The 21886-nt window shown below is 43.7% G+C and overlaps 2 protein-coding genes across 2 annotated transcripts in view; both read left to right on the top strand.

Moving 5' to 3' along the window:
* The window catches only part of LOC106593056 (dynein axonemal assembly factor 5), a 71604-nt gene extending 60712 nt beyond the window's left edge, over positions 1-10892 (top strand). The window contains exons 11-13 of the mRNA XM_045719881.2: positions 2520-2676; positions 3121-3312; positions 10168-10892. Of these exons, the coding sequence (XP_045575837.1) occupies positions 2520-2676; positions 3121-3312; positions 10168-10301 (483 nt within the window). The 3' untranslated portion in view covers positions 10302-10892. The remainder of the gene's footprint in view (positions 1-2519; positions 2677-3120; positions 3313-10167) is intronic.
* A 3092-nt stretch (positions 10893-13984) lies between these two features.
* Positions 13985-21697, top strand: LOC106606516 (glycerophosphodiester phosphodiesterase 1). The gene is made up of 6 exons (XM_014202775.3): positions 13985-14784; positions 15285-15460; positions 15932-16037; positions 18475-18567; positions 20001-20212; positions 20968-21697. The coding sequence occupies exons 1-6, from the start codon at positions 14524-14526 to the stop codon at positions 21113-21115; spliced, it is 996 nt and encodes a 331-aa protein (XP_014058250.1). The 5' UTR covers positions 13985-14523; the 3' UTR covers positions 21116-21697.
* Positions 21698-21886: the final 189 nt, after the last annotated feature.

Here is a 21886-nt window from a genome sequence, read left to right as displayed (position 1 = left end):
TAAACCATCGGGAGAGTTCACCTAGTTTAAACCATCGGGAGAGTTCACCTAGTTTAAACCATCGGGAGAGTTCACCTAGTTTAAACCATCGGGAGAGTTCACCTAGTTTAAACCATCGGGAGAGTTCACCTAGTTTAAACCATCGGGAGAGTTCACCTAGTTTAAACCATACGGGAGAGTTCACCTAGTTTAAACCATCGGGAGAGTTCACCTAGTTTAAACCATCGGGAGAGTTCACCTAGTTTAAACCATCGGGAGAGTTCACCTAGTTTAAACCATCGGGAGAGTTCACCTAGTTTAAACCATCGGGAGAGTTCACCTAGTTTAAACCATCGGGAGAGTTCACCTAGTTTAAACCATCGGGAGAGTTCACCTAGTTTAAACCATCGGGAGAGTTCACCTAGTTTAAACCATCGGGAGAGTTCACCTAGTTTAAACCAACGGGAGAGTTCACCTAGTTTAAACCATCGGGAGAGTTCACCTAGCGCATGCTTCCCTGCTTTGCCCATTTACTTTCAATATAGATGGTCCCACTTCACCATTTAATGTAATGGACTGTCATCCTCTATCCATCTCTCCCCCCTCTCTTTCCATCTCCATCTTTCTATCCATCCTTCTCTGTCTCTCTCTCTCTCTAGAGCAAGGCAGCAGGTATGTGGGTGGGGGGGAGGGTTACATACCTTTGTCCCACTGGAACAATGCTGCCTCTGTCCTGGTTCCATTGTTGTGGGCTGTAACCATCACTTAGACAGGCCCCTGCACCTGCCCTTGGGACTGCGAGTCCAGTCACACACTCAGACATATTCACACCCTCTTGACCGTCTGTGTTGCACCACTTTTAAAATTGTGTTTAACAACGGTGAAAACAAACCGTTTGGAGAACACTGGCTGTGTGTGGGTGTGTTCCTTTCCACAGGCAAATCAAACCGGGTTGTTCCAGCCCTTCACTCCTTCCTGTAAAAACAATTAGCTGCTCCATTTACACACCGCCCTATCAGATAGACACTGATGTCATGTTAGATCACTTTATTGTCAAGCCCCTTCTCTCTCTCTGTCGAGCCCTCTCTCTCTCTGTCGAGCCCCTTCTCTCTCTGTCGAGCCCCTTCTCTCTCTCTGTCGAGCCCCTTCTCTCTCTCTGTCGAGCCCCTTCTCTCTCTCTGTCGAGCCCCTTCTCTCTCTCTGTCGAGCCCCTTCTCTCTCTCTGTCGAGCCCCTTCTCTCTCTCTGTCGAGCCCCTTCTCTCTCTCTGTCGAGCCCCTTCTCTCTCTCTGTCGAGCCCCTTCTCTCTCTCTGTCGAGCCCCTTCTCTCTCTCTGTCGAGCCCCTTCTCTCTCTCTGTCGAGCCCCTTCTCTCTCTCTGTCGAGCCCCTTCTCTCTCTCTGTCGAGCCCCTTCTCTCTCTCTGTCGAGCCCCTTCTCTCTCTCTGTCGAGCCCTCTCTCTTTGACCCTCACTCACTCGTTCTTTCTACCGCACACACTCACAGTTTTCCTCTTTCCCAGATGAATGATCTGTTAAGAACCTTGATATCAGCTCATGTGATCTCAGACCAGCTCAGGGATGGTTGTGTTCTGTTGTCTACCTGGCCCAGTGTCCGTCTATGAGCTGCTGGAAGTCTGATGCAGCTCTGTCCTGCTGTGCTTTCCCCATCACTCCCACACTCACAGCCTGTCTCATAGTCACCAGCGATGATGAGCAACAGCCATCTCTGTCCAGTTTCCGCTATGTTTAAAGTGTTTGGGAAGTCAAATGGTTATATAACAGGGTCTCCAGTGTCAGAACTATGCTTTGGATTACTGTGTGTACTAGAGTAATTCACTGTGACTACCTGTGAACATAACATGTATGAAATGTGAGTTCAGCTTTCCTGCTCTTTCGCTGCCAAGTGCCCACACAATATTTGCACAGTAATAGTTGTGTTTTCTGTCTGTAGTATGGCCTGTCTGTTCAGGGCCATCTCTAGCCTTTTGTGGGCCCTAAGCAAGATTTGGTTGGGGGGCCCCCCCAACTCGCGGGCAAAACATTTTAGTAACCCCCTCTTGACGGTTGAGAGAAGTAAATTTCCTGCAATTCTACATGTTGCCATGGGGCAGAAAGAACTGCAATTTTATAACATATATTTTATGCAATTCTACAGAGAGAAATTTGCAGTTTTTCAGCTAATTTCCTACCCATTTTGCCATGGGGTGGAGAGATTTTTACGGTTTTAAAGCAGATTTCCTGCAGTTCTACACATGTTGAAATGAATTATGCCATGTTAACATGATAGTCATTCTCACTCAGATAGGCTAACAAAATCATTGAGGGCCCCCTGGAGCTCAGGGCCCATGGGCACGTTCCCTGTGTGCCCAGTCAGGATACGACCATGATTACTACAAGTTTAAATAGCTAGCTAGACTAACTACCAATTAAAACATTGTTCGCTGACATGGATAGTTGAGTGACTGTCAGTGACTGACATAAAGAGAGAAAATGCTGATGCACAACCAAATTTTCTGTCTGTTTTTATCTCTGTGTCTGTAGTTACTGGCCGTAGAGGAGAGGCTGAGCCCCCAGGTGTTGTCTGCTCTAGAGGAAGACTCTCAGCTGTCCAGACTACTGGCCTGTCGCTCTCTGTCCACCCTGCTCAAACTGATAGGACCCAGTCTCCACCCAGATGCCCTGAACAACATCTACCCTGGTACTATACTGGTGTCTCCCTCTGTGTATCCTGTCTTTGTTAGAGCAAACAGGTCTTTCTCTCCTCTCTTGCCCACAGTATCCCTATCTTTCATTCACTCTCTCTTTCTTTCATTCTCTCTTCTCTCTCTTTGTTCCTCTCTCAATCCTCTCTCATTCCCTCTGTCACTGACACACACACACCTTTTTTCTACATATTTCTAGAATGCATCCATGATTGTTTATGATCCTATAGAAATAGATTTAGTCATTCTAATTTAGTCATTCTAATTTGTTCCTCTCCTGCTCTCTGTTTGTGTCTCTCTGTGTGTCTCCTATCTTTGCGTGTCTCTGGGTTCTTTCATAAATGTACTGTGTGTGTGTGTGTGTGTGTGTGTGTGTGTGTGTGTGTGTGTGTGTGTGTGTGTGTGTGTGTGTGTGTGTGTGTGTGTGTGTGTGTCTTCAGAGGTGCTGAAGCGTCTGGATGACAGCAGTGAGGAGGTGAGGGGCGTGGCCCTCAGGGCTCTGGGCCTATGGCTTGCTTCCCTGGGGAAAGACTACAACTCCCAGCTCTACAGTCAACACCTGGAGGTCCTGTTCCAGCAGCTGCTGCTGCACCTGGATGACCCAGACAGCCGCGTGCAGGACACTGTGCTTGGTGAGACTCACAATCACACATTGGTCCAATCCTAAATCAACCCCTAGACCAGGAAGAGGGGCCATGACAACCCTTAGACCAGGAAGAGGGGTCATGACAACCCTTAGACCAGGAAGAGGGGTCATGACAACCCTTAGACCAGGAAGAGGCGTCATGACAACCCTTAGACCAGGAAGAGGGGCCATGACAACCCTTAGACCAGGAAGAGGGGTCATGACAACCCCCTAGACCAGGAGGGTGGGGTCATGACAACCCTTAGACCAGGAAGAGGGGTCATGATGGAAAAGATGGTATGGAGGAGAAACAGATGAGATGTTGATGAAGAGCACAGATACCATGATGGTGGTGGTGATGATAGCTAGTGAACATGAAGTGAGTGAATATGGCTTGATGTTGATCGGGTGGGTAGCAGTAGTGCTCATGTTTCACAGGCTCTGTCCTGTCTCAGTCAGTCAGAGTTTAAAGAGTTGATCCCTACGTCTAACAGCCCCATACACATAACCACACTGCTAGGATATCAGATCCCCCTTTTCCGTCGTCTCAAAGGCTATCTATCCACCTTTTCCACTCCATTCATCTTTCACGCTGACCCGTGCGAAGCCCCCCACTCCACACACACACACCACCACTCCCCTCGTCCATCATGGGGCCGGGAGTGGATCCAGAGGCAGAGGAGTGTGTGTGATTGACGCTCCGTCATCACCCCTGAAAAGCTACACACAACTTCCCTTCTGGATGACAGTGAGTATATAAGCGAAGGTCCTGTTCATGAACATGATTTACATCCCAACCACTGAACATCCTGTGGTCAAGGTTACTGATATGATACCCCGACAACAGCCAGAACACAGGATATTAACTCTGATAACGGTTTCAAACTGAGTGGAATCCACAGTATGGTGGCTGTTGCTGCATCAGCTCTGTCCGGGGTTGTCACAAACTGTTCCCTACATAGTCAACTACTTGGCCCTGGTCAAAAGTAGTGCACTATAAAGGGAATAGGGTGCCATTTGGGATACAGACCATTGATGTTCTTTTCCATCCATATGAAGATGGGAGAATATGGTTGAATCATCAGCGTTCACCAGCCGTTGGTCACAGATAATCAAGGAGAACCCTCCATGAGAAGCAGAGTGTAACTCCAGCAGTGTTCTCAGCTAAGGCCCCAGATCCACACTACAGGAAACACACTCAGACCTTCTGCCAATAAATAACACACACGTATGCACATTGCACGCACGCACGCATGCGCACACACACACACACACACACACACACACACACACCCCCCCTTGCCATGAAACCACAGAACCGTCAAACCCTGTCAGAAAACACCAGGCATGAGAGGAGGAAGAGACAGGGAGGAAAGGGGTGAAAGAGGGATGAGAGAGAGTGAAAGAGAGGGGGATAACATGGGATGGCTGTGTGGAAAGATGAGGGAGAGGGGTCTCCATGTGGTTGTGATTAAGGGGTTGTTCTCCTGGGTAGAGGGGGGGCTGGAGGCTCACATTAGCCCACTAAGGGCTGCCTATCCTGGGTGTGATGGTACAGGGAGTGGGTGTAGAGGGTTGGGGTTGATAACAGGTTTTGGGGTCAATTCCATGTCAATTCAGTCAGTTCAAGGGGTGAGTTCAAATTCCAATTTCAGTGTCCCTCAGAAAATGCTTCCTGAATTGACTGAGTTGAAATGGAATTGACCCCAACCCTGGTCAATTGATACAGCCAGTAGGAAGGGAGGATAGCTGTGTGTGTGTGATATTCATGCACACATGCACTGCTCTGCTGTAAACGTGTGTGTGTGTGTGTGTGTGTGTGTGTGTGTGTGTGTGTGTGTGGATGAGCTCACCCAGTGCTGACTGATAGCTGTGTCGTACCCATAACCACAATCCACCCCACAAATCTGGAGACATTCTTTGTCTCATGTCTGTGTTTGAAGCTTTTTTCCTCCTCCTTCCATCTCTCTCTTTCTTCTTTTCTTTCCCGCTTCTATTCTTTTATTCTTGATCCCATTCTTATATGGTTCTTGAATTTCAAAGTCACATCTCCCAAGAGCTTGATGTCTGCTGCTCCTCTGACAGTATGATGGACAGTACTGCCACTCCTCCCTCTATCCCCCTCTCTCATCCCTCTTTCCCTCTTCCCATAATTCCTTCCTCCCATAATCCCACAGCCCTGGCAGCGCGGCTGCTGCTCCCTGCTCCACACACACACACACACACACACACACACACACACACACACACCCCGTGGTTGGCACACACATTCAGGGGAATCACCGGATCTCCTCTCATCACAAGTCATCATTGTTCTCCTTTGTTCAAAAGAGCTCAGAGAAAGAAAAAAACTATTTATACACACTAGTCGCAAAAATCCCCCTTGGTCACCACTTGAGGAACAAAGCGGATTCCGATGGGTATGGAATGATGACTTGACGTGAACTAACTCATCCCAACTGACAGGAGTATCAACACTGTACAGCTTCAGTTACGCCATGTGGTTTCCTCAACACTTACTGTTGGCACTACTTCAAGTAATTCCATAGCATCTTTATTATCATTAAATACCAGCGGTATCTGTCCTGTTGGAGTGGATGTCACTGTGGTGCACCACCGCCATCTGGTGGTGAAAGTGAAGTGCTTTTTTGGTATGGACTATTCACTTTTTTTTCACCTTTATTTAACCAGGTAGGTCAGTTAAGAACAAGTTCTCATTTACAACTGCGACCTGGCCAAGATAAAGCAAAGCAGTGCGACAAAAACAACAACACAGAGTTACACATAAACAAACGTACAGTCAATAACACAATAGAAAAATCTATGTACAGTGTGTGCAAATGTAACAGAGTAGGGAGGCAATAAATAGGCCATAGAGGCGAAATAATTACAATTTGGCATTAACACTGGAGTGATAGATGTGCAGATGATGATGTGCAAGTAGAGATACTGGGGTGCAAAAGAGCAAGTAACAAAATGGGGATGAGGTAGTTGGGTGGGCTATTTACAGATTACAGGCTGTGTACAGGTACAGTGATCAGTAAACTGCTCTGACAGCTGATGCTTAAAGTTAGTGAGGGAGATATAAGATTCCAGCATCAGTGAATTTTGCAATTCGTTCCAGTCATTAGCAGCAGAGAACCGGGATGGAAAGGCGGCCGAAGGAAGTGTTTGCTTTGGGGATGACCAGTGAGTTATACCTGCTGGAGCGCATGCTACGGGTGGGTGTTTCTATGGTGACCAGTGAGCTGAGATAAGGCGGGGCTTTACCTAGCAAAGACTTATAGATGACCTGGAGCCAGTGGGTTTGGCAACAAATATGTAGCGAGGGCCAGCCAACGAGAGCGTACAGGTTGCAGTGGTGGGTAGTATATGGGGTTTTGGTGACAAAACGGATGGCACTGTGATAGACTGCATCCAGTTTGCTGAGTAGAGTGTTGGAGGCTATTTTGTAAATGAAATCACCAAAGTCGAGTATCGGTAGGATAGTCAGTTTTACGAGGGTATGTTTAGCAGCATGAGTGAAGGAGGCTTTGTTGCGAAATAGAAAGCTGATTCTAGATTTAATTTTGGATTGGAGATGCTTAATGTGAGTCTGGAAGGAGAGTTTACAGTCTAACCAGACACCCAGGTATTTGTAGTTGTCCACATATTCTAAGTCAGAACCGTCCAGAGTAGTGATGCTAGTCGGGCGGGAGGATGCGGGCAGTAATCGGTTGAAGAGCATGCACTTAGATTTACTAGCATTTAAAAGCAGTTGGAGGCCACGGAAGGAGTGTTGTATGGCGTTGAAGCTCGTTTGGAGGTTAGTTAACACTGTCCAAAGAAGGGCCAGATGTATACAGAATGGTGTCGTCTGCGTAGAGGTGGATCAGAGAATCACCAGCAGCAAGAGTGACATCATTGATGTTTACAGAGAAAAGAGTCGGCCCGAGAAATGAACCCTGTGGCACCACCATACAGACTGCCAGAGGTCCGGACAACTGGCCCTCCAATTTGACACACTGAACTCTATCAGAGAAGTAGTTGGTGAACCAGGCGAGGCAGTAATTCGAGAAACCAAGGTTGCTGAGTCTGCCGATAAGAATATGGTGATTGACAGAGTCGAAAGCCTTGGCCAGGACGATGAAGACGGCTGCACAGTAATGTCTCTTATCGATGGCGGTTATGATATCGTTTAGGACCTTGAGCGTGGCTGAGATTGCACAGATTGCATAGTGGAGAAGGTACGGTGGGATTCGAAATGGTCGGTGATCTGTTTGTTAACTTGGCTTTCGAAGATTTTAGAAAGGCAGGGCAGGATGGATATAGGCCTATAACAGTTTGGGTCTAGAGTGTCTCACCGTTTTGAAGAGGGGGATGACCGCGGCAGCTTTCCAATCTTTGGGGATCTCAGACGATACGAAAGAGGTTGAATAGGCTAGAAATAGGGGTTGCAACAATTTCGGCTGATAATTTTAGAAAGAGAGGGTCCAGATTGTCTAGCCCAGCTGATTTGTAGGGATCCAGATTTTGCAGCTCTTTCAGAACATCAGCTGTCTGATTTGGGTGAAGGAGAAGCGGGGGAGGCTTGGGCAAGTTGCTGCAGGGGTGCTGAGATGTTGGCCGGGGTAGGAGTAGCCAGGTGGAAAGCATGGCCAGCCGTAGAAAAAAAGCATGGCCAGCCGTAGACCTTTATTTAACTAGGCAAGTCAGTTAAGAACACATTTTCAATGACGGCCTAGGAACGGTGGGTTAACTGACTTGTTCAGGGGCAGAACGACAGATTTTTACCTTGTCAGCTCAGGGATTCAATCTTGCAACCTTACGGTTAACTAGTCCAACGCTCTAACACCTGCTTTACATTGCACTCCACGAGGTTACGCAAATGCAGTAAGAAGCTAAGGTAAGTTGCTAGCTAGCATTAAACTTACCTTATAAAAAACAATCAATCATAATCACTAGTTAACTACACATGGTTGATGATATTACTAGTTTATCTAGCCTGTCCTGCGTTGCATATAATCGCTTAGGTACACGTTGCTCCAACCATAAACATCAATGCCTTTCTTAAAATCAATACACAAGTATATATTTTTAAACCTGCATATTTAGTTAATATTGCCTGCTAACATGAATTTCTTTTAACTAGGGAAAATGTGTCACTTCTCTTGCAAACAGAGTCAGGGTATATGCAGCAGTTTGGGCCGCCTGGCTCGTTGCGAACTGTGAAGACTATTTCTTCCTAACAAAGACAGCCGACTTCGCCAAACGGGGATGATTTAACAAAAGCGCGTTTGCGAAAAAAGCACAATCGTTGCATGACTGTACCTAACCATAAACATCAATGCCTTTCTTAAAATCAATACACAGAAGTATATATTTTTAAACCTGCATATTTAGCTAAATGAAATCCAGGTTAGCAGGCAATATTAACCAGGTGAAATTGTGTCATTTTGCGTTCATTGCACGCAGTCAGGGTATATGCAACAGTTTGGGTAATTTGTCAGAATTGTACGTAATTATGACATAACACTGAAGGTTGTGCAATGTAACAGGAATAACGTTTTGTTTTCGAGATGATAGTTTCCGGATTCGACCATATTAATGACCTAAGGCTCGTGTTTCTGTGTGTTATTATGTTATAATTAAGTCTGATTTGATAGAGCAGTCTGACTGAGCGGTGGTAGGCAGCAGCAGGCTCGTAAGCATTCATTCAAAATAGCACTTTCGTGCGTTTTGCCAGCAGAGCCTTCGCAATGCATTGCGCTGTTTATGACTTCAAGCCTATCAACTCCCAAGATTAGGCTGGTGTAACCGATGTGAAATGGCTAGCTAGTTAGCGGGTGCGCGCTAATAGCATTTCAAACGTCACTCGCTCTGAGACTTGGAATAGTTGTTCCCCTTCCTCTACATGTGTAACGCTGCTTCGCGGGTGGCTGTTGTCGATGTGTTCCTGGTTCGAGCCCAGGTAGGAGCGAGGAGAGGGACGGAAGCTATACTGTTACACTGGCAATACTAAAGTGCCTATAAGAACATCCAATAGTCAAAGGTATATGAAATACAAATCGTATAGAGAGAAATAGTCCTATAATTCCTATAATAACTACAACCTAAAACATTTTACCTGGGAATATTGAAGACTCATGTTAAAAGGAACCACCAGCTTTCATATGTTCTCATGTTCTGAGCAAGGAACTTAAACGTTAGCTTTTTTACATGGCACATATTGCACTTTTACTTTCTTCTCCAACACTTTGTTTTTGCATTATTTAAATCAAATTGAACATGTTTCATTATTTATTTGAGGCTAAATTGATTTTATTGATGTATTATATTAAGTTAAAATAAGTGTTCATTCAGTATTGTTGTAATTGTCATTATTATAAATAAATAAAAAATTTGTCAGATTAATCGGTATCGGCTTTTTTGGTCCCCCAATAATCGGTATCGGCATTGAAAAATCATAATCGGTCGACCTCTAATTTTGATAACTCTGCTCCATTGGACATCGCCCTTGTCAATCACTCAGACTGAGAACGGTATTGTGTACAAAAGTAACAAGTACAGAAATGTTGCCAAAAATTACTATTAAAATCAATGTATCGTTGCAAATATTCTCTGGTGGTTGCTTCACTGTCAGTCCTCATATATACAATTGCATTGAATCAAATTATTCATTTCCAATGAATGATTACAGCTAGTGACAATAATCCACCCCAATATCTTTACTTTGTTATTGTGTTGAATTAATTTGTGTGGAGTTCCTTTAGGTAGTCTACTTTTTGTGTGTGTGTGTGTGTGAGAGAGTCTACTGTCACTTATTTGTGTGTGTCCATTTCCACTTAACCCCTGACTGTCTCATGTCTGTCTGTGTGTCCAGAGGTCCTGAAGATCGGCAGTGGCATCCACCCAGCCCTCCTTAAGCAGGAAGTGGAAGCCGTGAGGGACAAACAGCGCACCCCTGTCTACTGTGACCAACTGCTCCAGCACATTCAACGCAAGGATATGGTGTAGAGATGCATACTATTGGAAAGATCTACTGATGTGACAATACTGGTCAAATTAAGATCCTATATCTGTATATAATCTAGACATCATATAGATTATATTTCTATGGCATACCAAGAAAAATAAACCTTTACCTGTACCTCTCACAAATGGTCATGTCCAGCATGGACTCTCTCCACACACACACATACAGTATATACACACACACAGCTGTCACTCAGAGAGTGATGCAATGATATTGGCATCCCGAGATACGACTTGACACATTGTATCTATGTATCTAACAGCACTAAGGCAGGTATCTATTTGTTGTACCCTGTACAACAAGAATATTGTCCAACTGCTTAGGTTCTCTTAAAGCTCAAAACTGTTACCCTTTCCTTTTTCAAATCTTCCCCAGAACACATGGTTGTACTCTGTGATTTTGTTTGTTCATTAATATGCTTTTTAATTGGTTCCTCAAAAAGTGTGTGTGTTTATTGAACTCTTATCAGAAAATATTTTATATGTTGATTGTTGATATTTCATTCTGTTGTGCCTTGATTTCTAGACTGAATTGACTGTTTATCTTTGATAAATATAATACATTTTCACTAAGTGCACTGTGGTTTGCTTTCTTTTGTAATGTGTGGTCACACTAGTGTTCCAAATGGCATACAGGGGAAGGGGCATTCAAGTTGTCATGCCGGGTTCTAAAAATATTTTATTTGTGACATATACTCAGTGGCCAGTTTTAGGTACACCCATCTAGTACCGGGTCGGACACCCCTTTGCTTACAGAACAGCAGGAATTCTTTGGGGAATGGAATCATTGCTCAATTGGTATCAAGGGACCTAACATGTGCCAGGAAAACATTCCCCACATCATTACACCATTACACCACCCACACCATTACACCACCCACACCATTACACCACCCACACCAATACACCACCCACACCATTACACCACCCACAACATTACACCACCCACAACATTACACCACCACCACCAGCCTGTACCGTTGACACCAGGCAGGATGTGACCATGGACTCATGCTGCTTATGCCAAATCCTGACTCTGCCATCAGCATGATAAAACAGGAACCAGGGTTTGTCTGCCAGGCAATGTTTTTCACCTCCTCAGTTGTCCAGTGTTGGTGATCACGAGCCCACTGGAGCCGCTTCTTCATGTTTTTAGCTGTTAGGAGTGGAAACCGGTGGTGTTGTCTGCTGCAGTAGCCCATCTGTGACAAGGACCAACGAGTTGTGCATTCTGAGATGCCGTTCTGCACACCACTGTTGTACTGCGCCGTTATTTGCCTGTTTGTGGCCCGCCTGTTAGCTTGCGCGATTCTTGACATTCTCCTTCGAACTCTCAACAACAAGCAGTTTTTTCCTTCAGGACTGCCGCTGACTAGATGTATTTTAGTTTTTTCGCACCATTCTCTGGTAAACCCTAGACTGTCATGCGTGAAAATCCCAGGAGGCCGGACGTTTCTGAGATGCTGGAACCGGCGTGCCTGGCACCGACGATCATACCACGCTCAAAGTCACTTGTTTGGCCCATTCTAAAGTTCAATCAAACAGTAACTGAATGCCTCAATGCCTGTCTGCCTGCTTTATATACAGTGGCAATTATAGCATGTAAATCTTGGTGGGGCAAAACAAAAAAAGTGCGATGCATGCCAGCAAAGCCACTACACATACAACACTAAACAATACATGAATTGCACTATAATGGTGACAAATGGTGCCCACAAACTGTTAGGGCCTACATAAAGCTGTCCCAACACCAGACCCAACACCTTACCACTGCTACACCTGGCTTTCAGCGGAACCTTGTCTGGCAGCGAAACAGTTCATTCAGCCTCATTTAATGCCTTGAATTTTATTTTTTAAATACATAGCTGATATGGCTGACTTGCTTAAACAAATGGGGTTTCTAATGACAATTGAGATGTACAAACTATGGCATAAGGGGACGACAAGCAGATAAGAGGCAATCCGTAATTTCGATTAAGACAATGAGCGAGCGACGACGGACGTAGTCAATATAACTATTTGTTCAGCACTTTTGAAATGTACAGCGACAGAATTCAGAACATGGGCCGTTCTTACAGTGTTCTCCCTGTACAACAAGTCAGAACCATAGGATAAATAAAGGGTGCATATAAACAGACAATGAAAGCCCTTACAATATTCAATGATTACATTTTTCAAAAACAGGTTATAGGCTACATGTGCATCACCAAGTTAGAACTATAGGTGAAAATAAGAGGTGAAAATAGACCAAATTATTAGGGTGAGGCACATTGAACGGCGTTTGGTTATTTGCGTGTAAAAAAAAACCCACCATATAACACTATTTGACGTGTTAAATTAGCTTTTCATTTGACACGTCAAATAACACAATTCTATTATAGAATGTTGTGTGTGCTGAATTTGCACGTGTGGCCACAAACGATGTGTTTACAATACCGCTTTGGTGAAAATAGACCAAATTATTAGGGTGAGGCACATGGGCTACTAACAGCTTACTACACAACATACACTTATGTATACTGTATCTATGAAAGTAATAATATTTCCCTTGCATATTACATCATTAATGCAGCAACATACAAGACATTTTTGGACTCACCTTGTGAAGGTGGCGCAGCGGCCCTTTGTGGGCACATTTTGTCATCAAAGTCTGGCATTCTCTGGATTTATGGTGGGAACTCGGGGGGAAAAAAACACACAGCCACTCCATTGAATAGCTGGCTAACGTTAGTGGTTTCTTTGCAGTGGTTGCAGTTAGCCACTGATTCCTTCCAAACGAGTCATTGTTGAATTTGAGATTTCCAACTTGTTGTGTAATCTTTATGTCCGATGAGCACCGATACGTTTTATCTATAATTTCCCTTCATATGACAAGGATTAAAAAGGATTTGCCAGTAGATTGTCGACTTGATTCATGATGATGATGACTGCTAGCTAAGATTTTGAAAGTAAGATGTTGACATGATCAGTCCAATCAAAGCTACTGTACATAAAACATGATTTTACATCATTTTATCTGTGTCCAATGACCTTGAGCCTTCTTTGAAGGGCACTTGTAATATAAGGGCTGAAATTTTGATGTCTGCCCTTCCTAAGGACGTTGTACTTCATGAGTGACAGAAAACTGAGCCAATCACAGCGCAATGCTCCTATTTTCTGCTGGCTCACCTCACCACAACAGAAAGCACTGAGCTAGGCTGAAACACCTGCAATGTGGAGCTGCCTTACTCAAGAAAACAAAAAGGAGACCATGTGTATGCGGCTTAATTAACTGAAATATATATATATATATATATATATATATATATATATATATATATATATATATTATTATTTTTTTTACATTGTTTGTAAACTGATATGTGACAAGTATTAATGCTAAAATAACATGCAAAACAGGCAAAAATATATTTTATATATATATATATATATATATATATATATATTTTTACATTGTTTGTAAACTGATATGTGACAAGTATTAATGCTAAAATAACATGCAAAACAGGCAAAAAATATATATATATATATATGTATTTTTTAGGGGGGGCTAAAAATGTGCGCCTAACCTGAATAAACGGGTCGCCACTGTTTATATACCACGGCCACATGACTCGTCTGTAGGAGTGAACCATTTTTGTGAACAGGGTGGTGTACCTAATAACCTGGCCACTCAGTGTAATGTTCAGTATCTATAGACGAGTGCTTAGCCACAGTCAGAAACTCTCCACTGTCGCTCTAGCCATAGAAATATATTTCTCTCATTCTATTTTATTGTATTTCTATGCTCAGACTGTAGCTATCTCGAGTACAGTGTGAGCGTGGTACCTCTCTCTCGTCTCTACTCCATAGCAACGACCTCTAGATCCGCGTGTACTATGAACTAGAAACCGACTGATGCTCTCTCCTTTCAAATCTTGGATTCTGCAACATCGTTTTGCAATGTAATATGGTGTTTTTATTTTGTGAAGCTGAAGCAGTGAGTCGGCTGTGTCTGGAATGATGCGTAATTGAAGGCTTAGGTTTTTTTTGCTGTGTCTGGTAGTTACCTAAGCGCATGCATCTCGGTCTCAACTTGGAATCTCACACCAGCAAGGAACTATCATTCGGTGATCAAGTAGATCGATCAAATAAATGAGGTTTGAGAACTGTGACAATGTATTGATTTAATCATTGGAGACATTTTAATCAACGCTTCTAAACGATGTTACAAATTGGAGATGAAGTGTATTTCTCAGCGGTATTTCTGCTGGTTCTATTCGGAACCAGGAGCGCGATTGGAGCATCGGCCGTCACCGCATCCATTTACGTCTTTATCGTGATGTTTCGGTTCCCACAAGTGCCGGCTGACCAGGCAAGTCAGGTGCTGCGGCCCACTGGCCTTGCGAGCGCCGGCGTCCCCGTGGTTGCGCACCGGGCAGGGGGACACGATGCTCCGGAGAACACCATTGCAGCGATCCGAGAGGTGAATCAAGGACAAAGTATCAGTTATCCACCCTGTCTGACATACTTACTGCTGTAGCTGCAAATAAAATGATGAGTAGGCTTACTAGGCCATAATGATTTGATTTAGGGGCAGCAGGTGAAGTGAGCAGAGGCCGATGAAAGGCATATGAAGTCCCTTGTCTTTACTGTGACTTTGTTTCATATTATCAGGGGGGTTAATAAATGTTGCCCAAAATCCATGCAGAGGGAGAGTCTGTTAACTTATTTTGCCATGGTTAGTTATAGTTTAGAGTGTCTGGAACATTATTTTTTATATCTATTCTTTAATTTGAAACATATTTTGGCTAATGTCTAGGCCTACTAGATCAGTACAATCCCAGTTGGTTTTATAGCCTGCTGCTCCGTCTCCCCTATTCTGTCTATCTATCCATTTCAGATCTATATCTCTCCCGTCTTTCTCCACACACCTCTCCATCCCTTCCTCCTCCCCCTGCTTCATCCTCCTCTCCCGTCCTCTAGGCCAGCAGGAATGGAGCCACAGGGGTGGAGCTGGACTTGGACTTCACTGCAGATGGAGTGGCGGTGCTGATGCACGATGAGACGGTGGACCGCACCACCAACGGGACGGGAGCGGTGGGCACGCTGCGTCTGGCAGAGCTCAGGACGCTGGACGCCACGGGCAAACACAGGCTCAGGTGGGCTTGGCAGGGGAGGGGAGGTTAGGGCCTGGTCCAAAAGCATTGAACTCCTGGGTCATACTCATTAGGCAGGAAATGGACTGAAACAGGGAGGGACCAATAACAAATGCTTGTTTTTGTTTTCTGTTGCAAAACATTTTCAGTTGTATAGCCTAATGAACATGACCCTGACCTGAATGTTACGCCTTGAGTGTTAGCAGCTCTAAAAAGAACACAAGTTGGTGCTTCTGCCAGGAAACACTGGTAGGGTCAGTACCTGGTGCAAACGCTTAGTAAACATAGCCCCATGTGTGATTGGTGAGTTCAGTTGGACTTCAAGCAGGACAGAGTCAGGATGACTGAAAATACACTAGTGGGGAGTGTGAACTGTGAATGGTACGAGGCCAGATATAGACCTATTGGTTGCGTCTCAAATATAGCAGCAGTACAAACGTTTGTGTGTCCCCGCTGGCCTTTGTGTGTCTCCAGAGAGAAGTTCAAGGGGGAGAGGGTGCCAACGCTTCAGGAGGCGGTGGAGGAATGCATCAACCACCAGCTGACCATCTTCTTTGATGTCAAAGATCAACCTGATAAGGTATTGGCCCTGTCTAGGAACAGCCCCTACTTCCTAGATACAACTGGAGATCTGAGGGGATTGGATATAGCTTTAAGCAATATGGTGATGGCTCCATCTTGTCTTCTGATTGTTTACCATATTGCTTACACTTCCAATCCTCTCAGTTCTTTCCAGGTGTCTAGTGGGTAGGCTATAGGGGTTGTTTCTGGACAGGGCCCTCTCTAGGCAGGTAGAATCCTTGTTATAAAGCTTTAGGACTTAGGGCTTCACTACAGTATACACCAGGTTTTCCCAACCCTGTTCCTCCAGTACCCACAACAGTATACATGTTTATTGTAACCCTGGACAAGGACACCTGATTCAACTGGTCAACTAATCATCAAGCCTCAATGAGTTGAATGAGGTGTGTTTGTCCAGGGATACAAGGAAAATGTGTACTGTTGGCGGTACTGGTGGACCAGGGTTGGGAAACACCGGTATACACACTCCAGCAGCACTTTGAATGACAACCACATCACTGTAAGGTCAAATGGTAGTAAACTGAGTGTATAGGGAGATTAAGGCATGTTAAAACCCAGCTGTTTAAGGTAGTAACATAGGAATCCCTACTACAGAGACTGGTCATAAAGACTCTCACAGCTGCCCCAGACAGTGGGTCTGAGAGGAATTCAACCCTCCTTACAATGTGACTCATTATCCTTCCACCTTCCCCATATTGACAGTTTTGTAAGCGTTAGATTTGCCAAAGTCCCTTACAGACTTCATTATATATGGAGGACCAAAGCAGTCAAAAAGACAATGAAATACTCTTGGAGCAGTTTCCCGGATACAGATTAAGCCTAATCCTGGAATAAAAATGATTTTTAATAGATATTCTCCATTGAGCTTTTTTAGTCCAGGACTAGGCTTCGTCTGTGTCCAAGAAACCGCCCTTTAGTGTTTCATAGTATTAAATCAAATCAAATTGTATTTGTCACATGCGCCGAATACAACAGGTGTAGACCTTACAGTGAAATGCTTACTTACAAGCCCTTAACCAACAATGCAGTTTCAAGAAAATACCTAAAGAAAAAAGTAAGATCAGAATAACAAATGATTAAAGAGCAGCAGTAAATAACAATAGCAGGTCTATATACAGGGTGTACCGGTACAGAGTCAATGTGCAGGGGCACCGGTGTCGAGGTAATATGTACATGTAGGTAGAGTTATTAAAGTGACTATGCATAGAGAATAACAGAGAGTACCAATGCAGCCATTTTCATATCAATATCAAATCATTTCTGGGTAACAAATAAGTACCTTACTGTAATAGATTTCCATTAAAATTGACCAAAAATTATTTTACTGTCTTGGCGTGGTCTGAGTTCAGGGGGAAACGGAAAACTATCTGTTATTCGCAGAGAGGTTAGGAACTCTCTTTGCTATTGGTCTATTAACCAATTTACCGCATGATGTCGTCACCGTGGAAAGGCGAAACTCCCGCCCATACAAACCTGCTGATTAGAAGGTCTTGTGTAGATTGTATTTTCAACCAGCAACGATCAGGAAAAAACACTGATCACATTTTTTCACACTTTTACAGTGTTAGTTTCATCAGACGTTGAACAATATGATAAAACACAGGAAACTGTGTTTTCACCCCACTGGGCCTTAAATAAGATGCCACTTGTTGACAATAAGATCATCATATATCACAGCCATACTCAACAGGTGTGGTCCAGATCTGAACCCACAATGGGGTCAATACACTCTGGCTTTCAACTGGCTTTCAATTGAATGTTGTAATATTAGAAATGTGGTGCATGGCTAGTTTTCCTCTTGTTATGTCATTCACTGACAGATCTGAGAGCTATTTATAACCTTTCAGAAATGTCCCGTTGATCAACAAGCCCATGTTAGCTAGGTAGGTAAGTTAGGCTATCTTGATCTTGTAGCTATCATGGCCAGGTTGTGCCCAGGAGCCTTTACTTCCAGGGGGCCCCCATTTAGATTTTTGTTGACTCACTCAGGTGACATTGAAAAATGTGTAGAAGTGCAGAATATTTACTTTAAAACGGCAATATTTTCTTTCCGCTAACAAGAGGGGTGTGAAACATTGAGGTTGCGAGGTGGGGGTTGGGTCCAATAAAGACAATATCAGTCCGGACCTTTGCCACAGAGGAAATTTGTGTGACCGGACCTTCTCAAATAGTAGTCCTGATATATCATGTTGTATTGTCACATACAAAGGATAGGTGCAGTGAAATGTGTCAGCCAAAGTAGTACGGTGCGCCTGGAGCAAATTAGGGCTAAGTGCCTTGCTCAATGGTACATCGGCAGATTTGTCACCTTATCGACTCTGGAATTCAAACCAGTGACCTTTTGGTTACTATGCCACCTGCCACCCACATGTATTTGTGTTACACTGCATGTAGTTTGACAGTAAGTACTGTAGATGTTCCCTCCTCTCCACCAGGCAGCTGCAGCCCTAGGGGAGATGTATCACAAACACCCTGTCCTCTACAACTCCAGCATTGTCTGCTCCTTTCAACCTAAAGTTATCTACAAGGTAACCTTTGTAACATCTCTGGTCATTTGAGACCAAAACAACATTTCAACTCAGTAACACACAACATAGCCCAACTACCGTAATTTCCGGACTATTAAGCGCACATGTCTATAAGCCGCAGGTGCCTACCGGTACATTGAAACAAATTAACTTTACACAGGCTTTAACGAAACACGGCTTGTAACAAAAATAAATAGGCTTTAACGAAACACGGCTTGTAACAAAAATAAATAGGCTTTAACGAAACACGGCTTGTAACAATAATAAATAGGCTTTAACGAAACACGGCTTGTAACAATAATAAATAGGCTTTAACGAAACACGGCTTGTAACAAAAATAAATAGGCTTTAACGAAACACGGCTTGTAACAAAAATAAATAGGCTTTAACGAAACACGGCTTGTAACAAAAATAAATAGGCTTTAACGAAACACGGCTTGTAACAAAAATAAATAGGCTTTAACGAAACACGGCTTGTAACAATAATAAATAGGCTTTAACGAAACACGGCTTGTAACAAAAATAAATAGGCTTTAACGAAACACGGCTTGTAACAATAATAAATAGGCTTTAACGAAACACGGCGTGTAACAAAAATAAATAGGCTTTAATGAAACACGGCTTGTAACAAAAAATAAAAAATTAGCAGTAAGCTTTAGTTGTCTTTTTGCACTGAGTCAATTCCTCACGCTGCTGTTTCCAACGTCTTATCATCGACTCATTAAGACTAAGCTCCCGTGCAGCAGCTCTATTTCCTTTTCCAACAGCCAGATCAATCGCCTTCAACTTGAAAGCTGCATATGCATTTCTCCGTGTCTTTGCCATGATGAGGGTGACAAAATGACTACCGTAATCAGAATGATGGGAAGTTTGAGAGTGCTCGATTTAATCTAAACAGTAAACAAAAAAGTTGTTTGACCTTAACCTGTTCGGCAATTTCATTGGTCTAATGAAAGCTTCATGCCGCCAAAAAACTGAGCACGTCACAGAATGTGTTTTTTTGGAGAAAAAAAATTGAAAGCGGGAAAAATCCATATATTAGCCGCATCATTGTTTAAGCCGCGAGGTTCAAAGCCTGGGAAAAAAGTTGCGGCTTATAGTCCGGAATTTACGGTATATGCACAAAAACTTCTAATTAAACTGTAAATATGAGTTGACATCCATGTGCACATTTAGTCATCTTCTGTTCCATTATAGTAGTGTTTTTCCTATAGTGTGCAGTTTAGCACCAGTCTGGTCCCAGGTCTGTTTGTACTGTTTTGACAACTCCTACAGTCATTGTCATGTTTGGCCTGAAAACAACCATTGTCAAACAGGTCTGGGTCCAGGCTAGGCTTGTTACACACTGTATGGATGTGTTATTACAAGACTGTTATCAGTGTCGTCATAACCATAACACCACCTCTGACCTCCTCATCGGTCAACTCTTCCAGATGCGTCAGGCGGACCCTGGGGTGGTCACGGCCCTGACCCACCGGCCCTGGAGCCTCAGTCGCTATGACGATGGAACACCCCGTTCCCTGTCAGCGTGGACAAACTACTGGCTGGGAGTTCTGGATGTGCTGCTGGACTGGGCCCACCATCACCTGTTGTGGAACCTGTGTGGCGTCTCAGCCATCCTCATGCAGAAGGACTTCATCTCCCTGTGAGTAATATTAACAGTCGTGGCTCGGCCTACTGAGTTTGTTACATGGGTTGTGTTCATTAGGGAGAAAATGTAATAAAACACTCTGAAACTGGGGAGACTACCTGGACTTTTTCAATAGGAAACTCTCATTTTTGTTTTCCGTTGCAAAACGTTTTGCTATATAAAGTGTGCCCTAATGAACATGACCATGGATTGAATCACACATCATTGCGTGTTAATATCAGAGGAAGTTCAAAATTGAGACAATTGTATCCTATTGTCAGATAACATATACTGTCTGTATTCATATAATATATTGATGTTTGTTGAAATATTAAAACAAACAAGGGCACTGCGTTCATCCACCTCTGGCCTGCTGGCCCCCCTACCTCTGCGGAAGCACAGTTCCCGCTCAGCCCAGTCAAAACTGTTCGCTGCTCTGGCACCCCAATGGTGGAACAAGCTCCCTCACGACGCCAGGACAGCGGAGTCAATCACCACCTTCCGGAGACACCTGAAACCCCACCTCTTTAAGGAATACCTGGGATAGGATAAAGTAATCCTTCTAACCCCCCCCCCAAAAAAAAATATATAGATGCACTATTGTAAAGTGGTTGTTCCACTGGATATCTTAAGGTGAATGCACCAATTTGTAAGTCGCTCTGGATAAGAGCGTCTGCTAAATGGCGTAAATGTAAAATGTAAATGTAAACCTGATACCCTGACCACTGAGCCAACATGTCTCCACTCTCCTCATCTATCCCTCTCTACAGGGACTATGTCCAGTACTGGGCAGAGCGAGGGGTGGAGGTGGTGGGCTGGACCATCAACACGGCCGTGGATAAACAGTACTACCAAGATGTCCTGAAGATCAGCTATATCACTGACAGCCTGAGGGAAGACTGTGAGCCTCACTACTGACTGACACACAACCCACACACAGTTCTAGAGTTCTACCTAACAATAACGTGTAGTTGTACAAGGACTCAGACCTCACTATCATAGGGAATATGAATATGGAGTATGAATGTACAGGACAGTACACATCCAATATAGCTGCATAGCAGATCATTTTCTAGTTCAGGTTACCCCTTTTAACCAGGATAGTTTTTACTGCAAACGCTCAAACAAGAACATACAATGTCAACCCTCATTTGACAACTATACAATACCAGCAATACCGCCATAATCTCAGAAATACTCTCTTGGACCAATCATCACACCACTAAATGCAGACAATTTGCTAATTTGCCATGTTGAATTGTTCATCTTAATACAAATCTGTGCATTAGGAGATTAGGCTACATTCATTAATATTGTATTAACGGTATGACACTGATATAACAATGGTACAAAATACAACTCTCTTTGTTGACATGTATCTTTGATTTCTTAATGAAAACATGATGTACGATGTATCCTTTATGAAACCGTGTTATTTATTGTGACTACTGCAGGCCCACTGTAAATATTGGATAAATAAATATCCCCTGTCCTAATTTACATGCAGATTGGTGCTGAATAGTGAGTATTCTAGTGGATATGTGATTGTATGGTCACTGTGTATACATGATGGGGGTACACCTTATTCTTGTTTTGTTCATATCTGAGAGCAACGTTGATGACAGTGGCAATGCTGTACCCTTATCTTCAGACCTGTCCTCTGCCATACAGTCAGGTGGTCACTGTCGC

Source organism: Salmo salar, chromosome 06, assembly GCF_965601325.2.
Source record: "Salmo salar chromosome 06, fSalSal1, whole genome shotgun sequence".
NCBI classification, from domain to species: Eukaryota; Metazoa; Chordata; class Actinopteri; order Salmoniformes; family Salmonidae; genus Salmo; species Salmo salar.
This window is presented reverse-complemented; position numbering and strand designations above follow the sequence as displayed.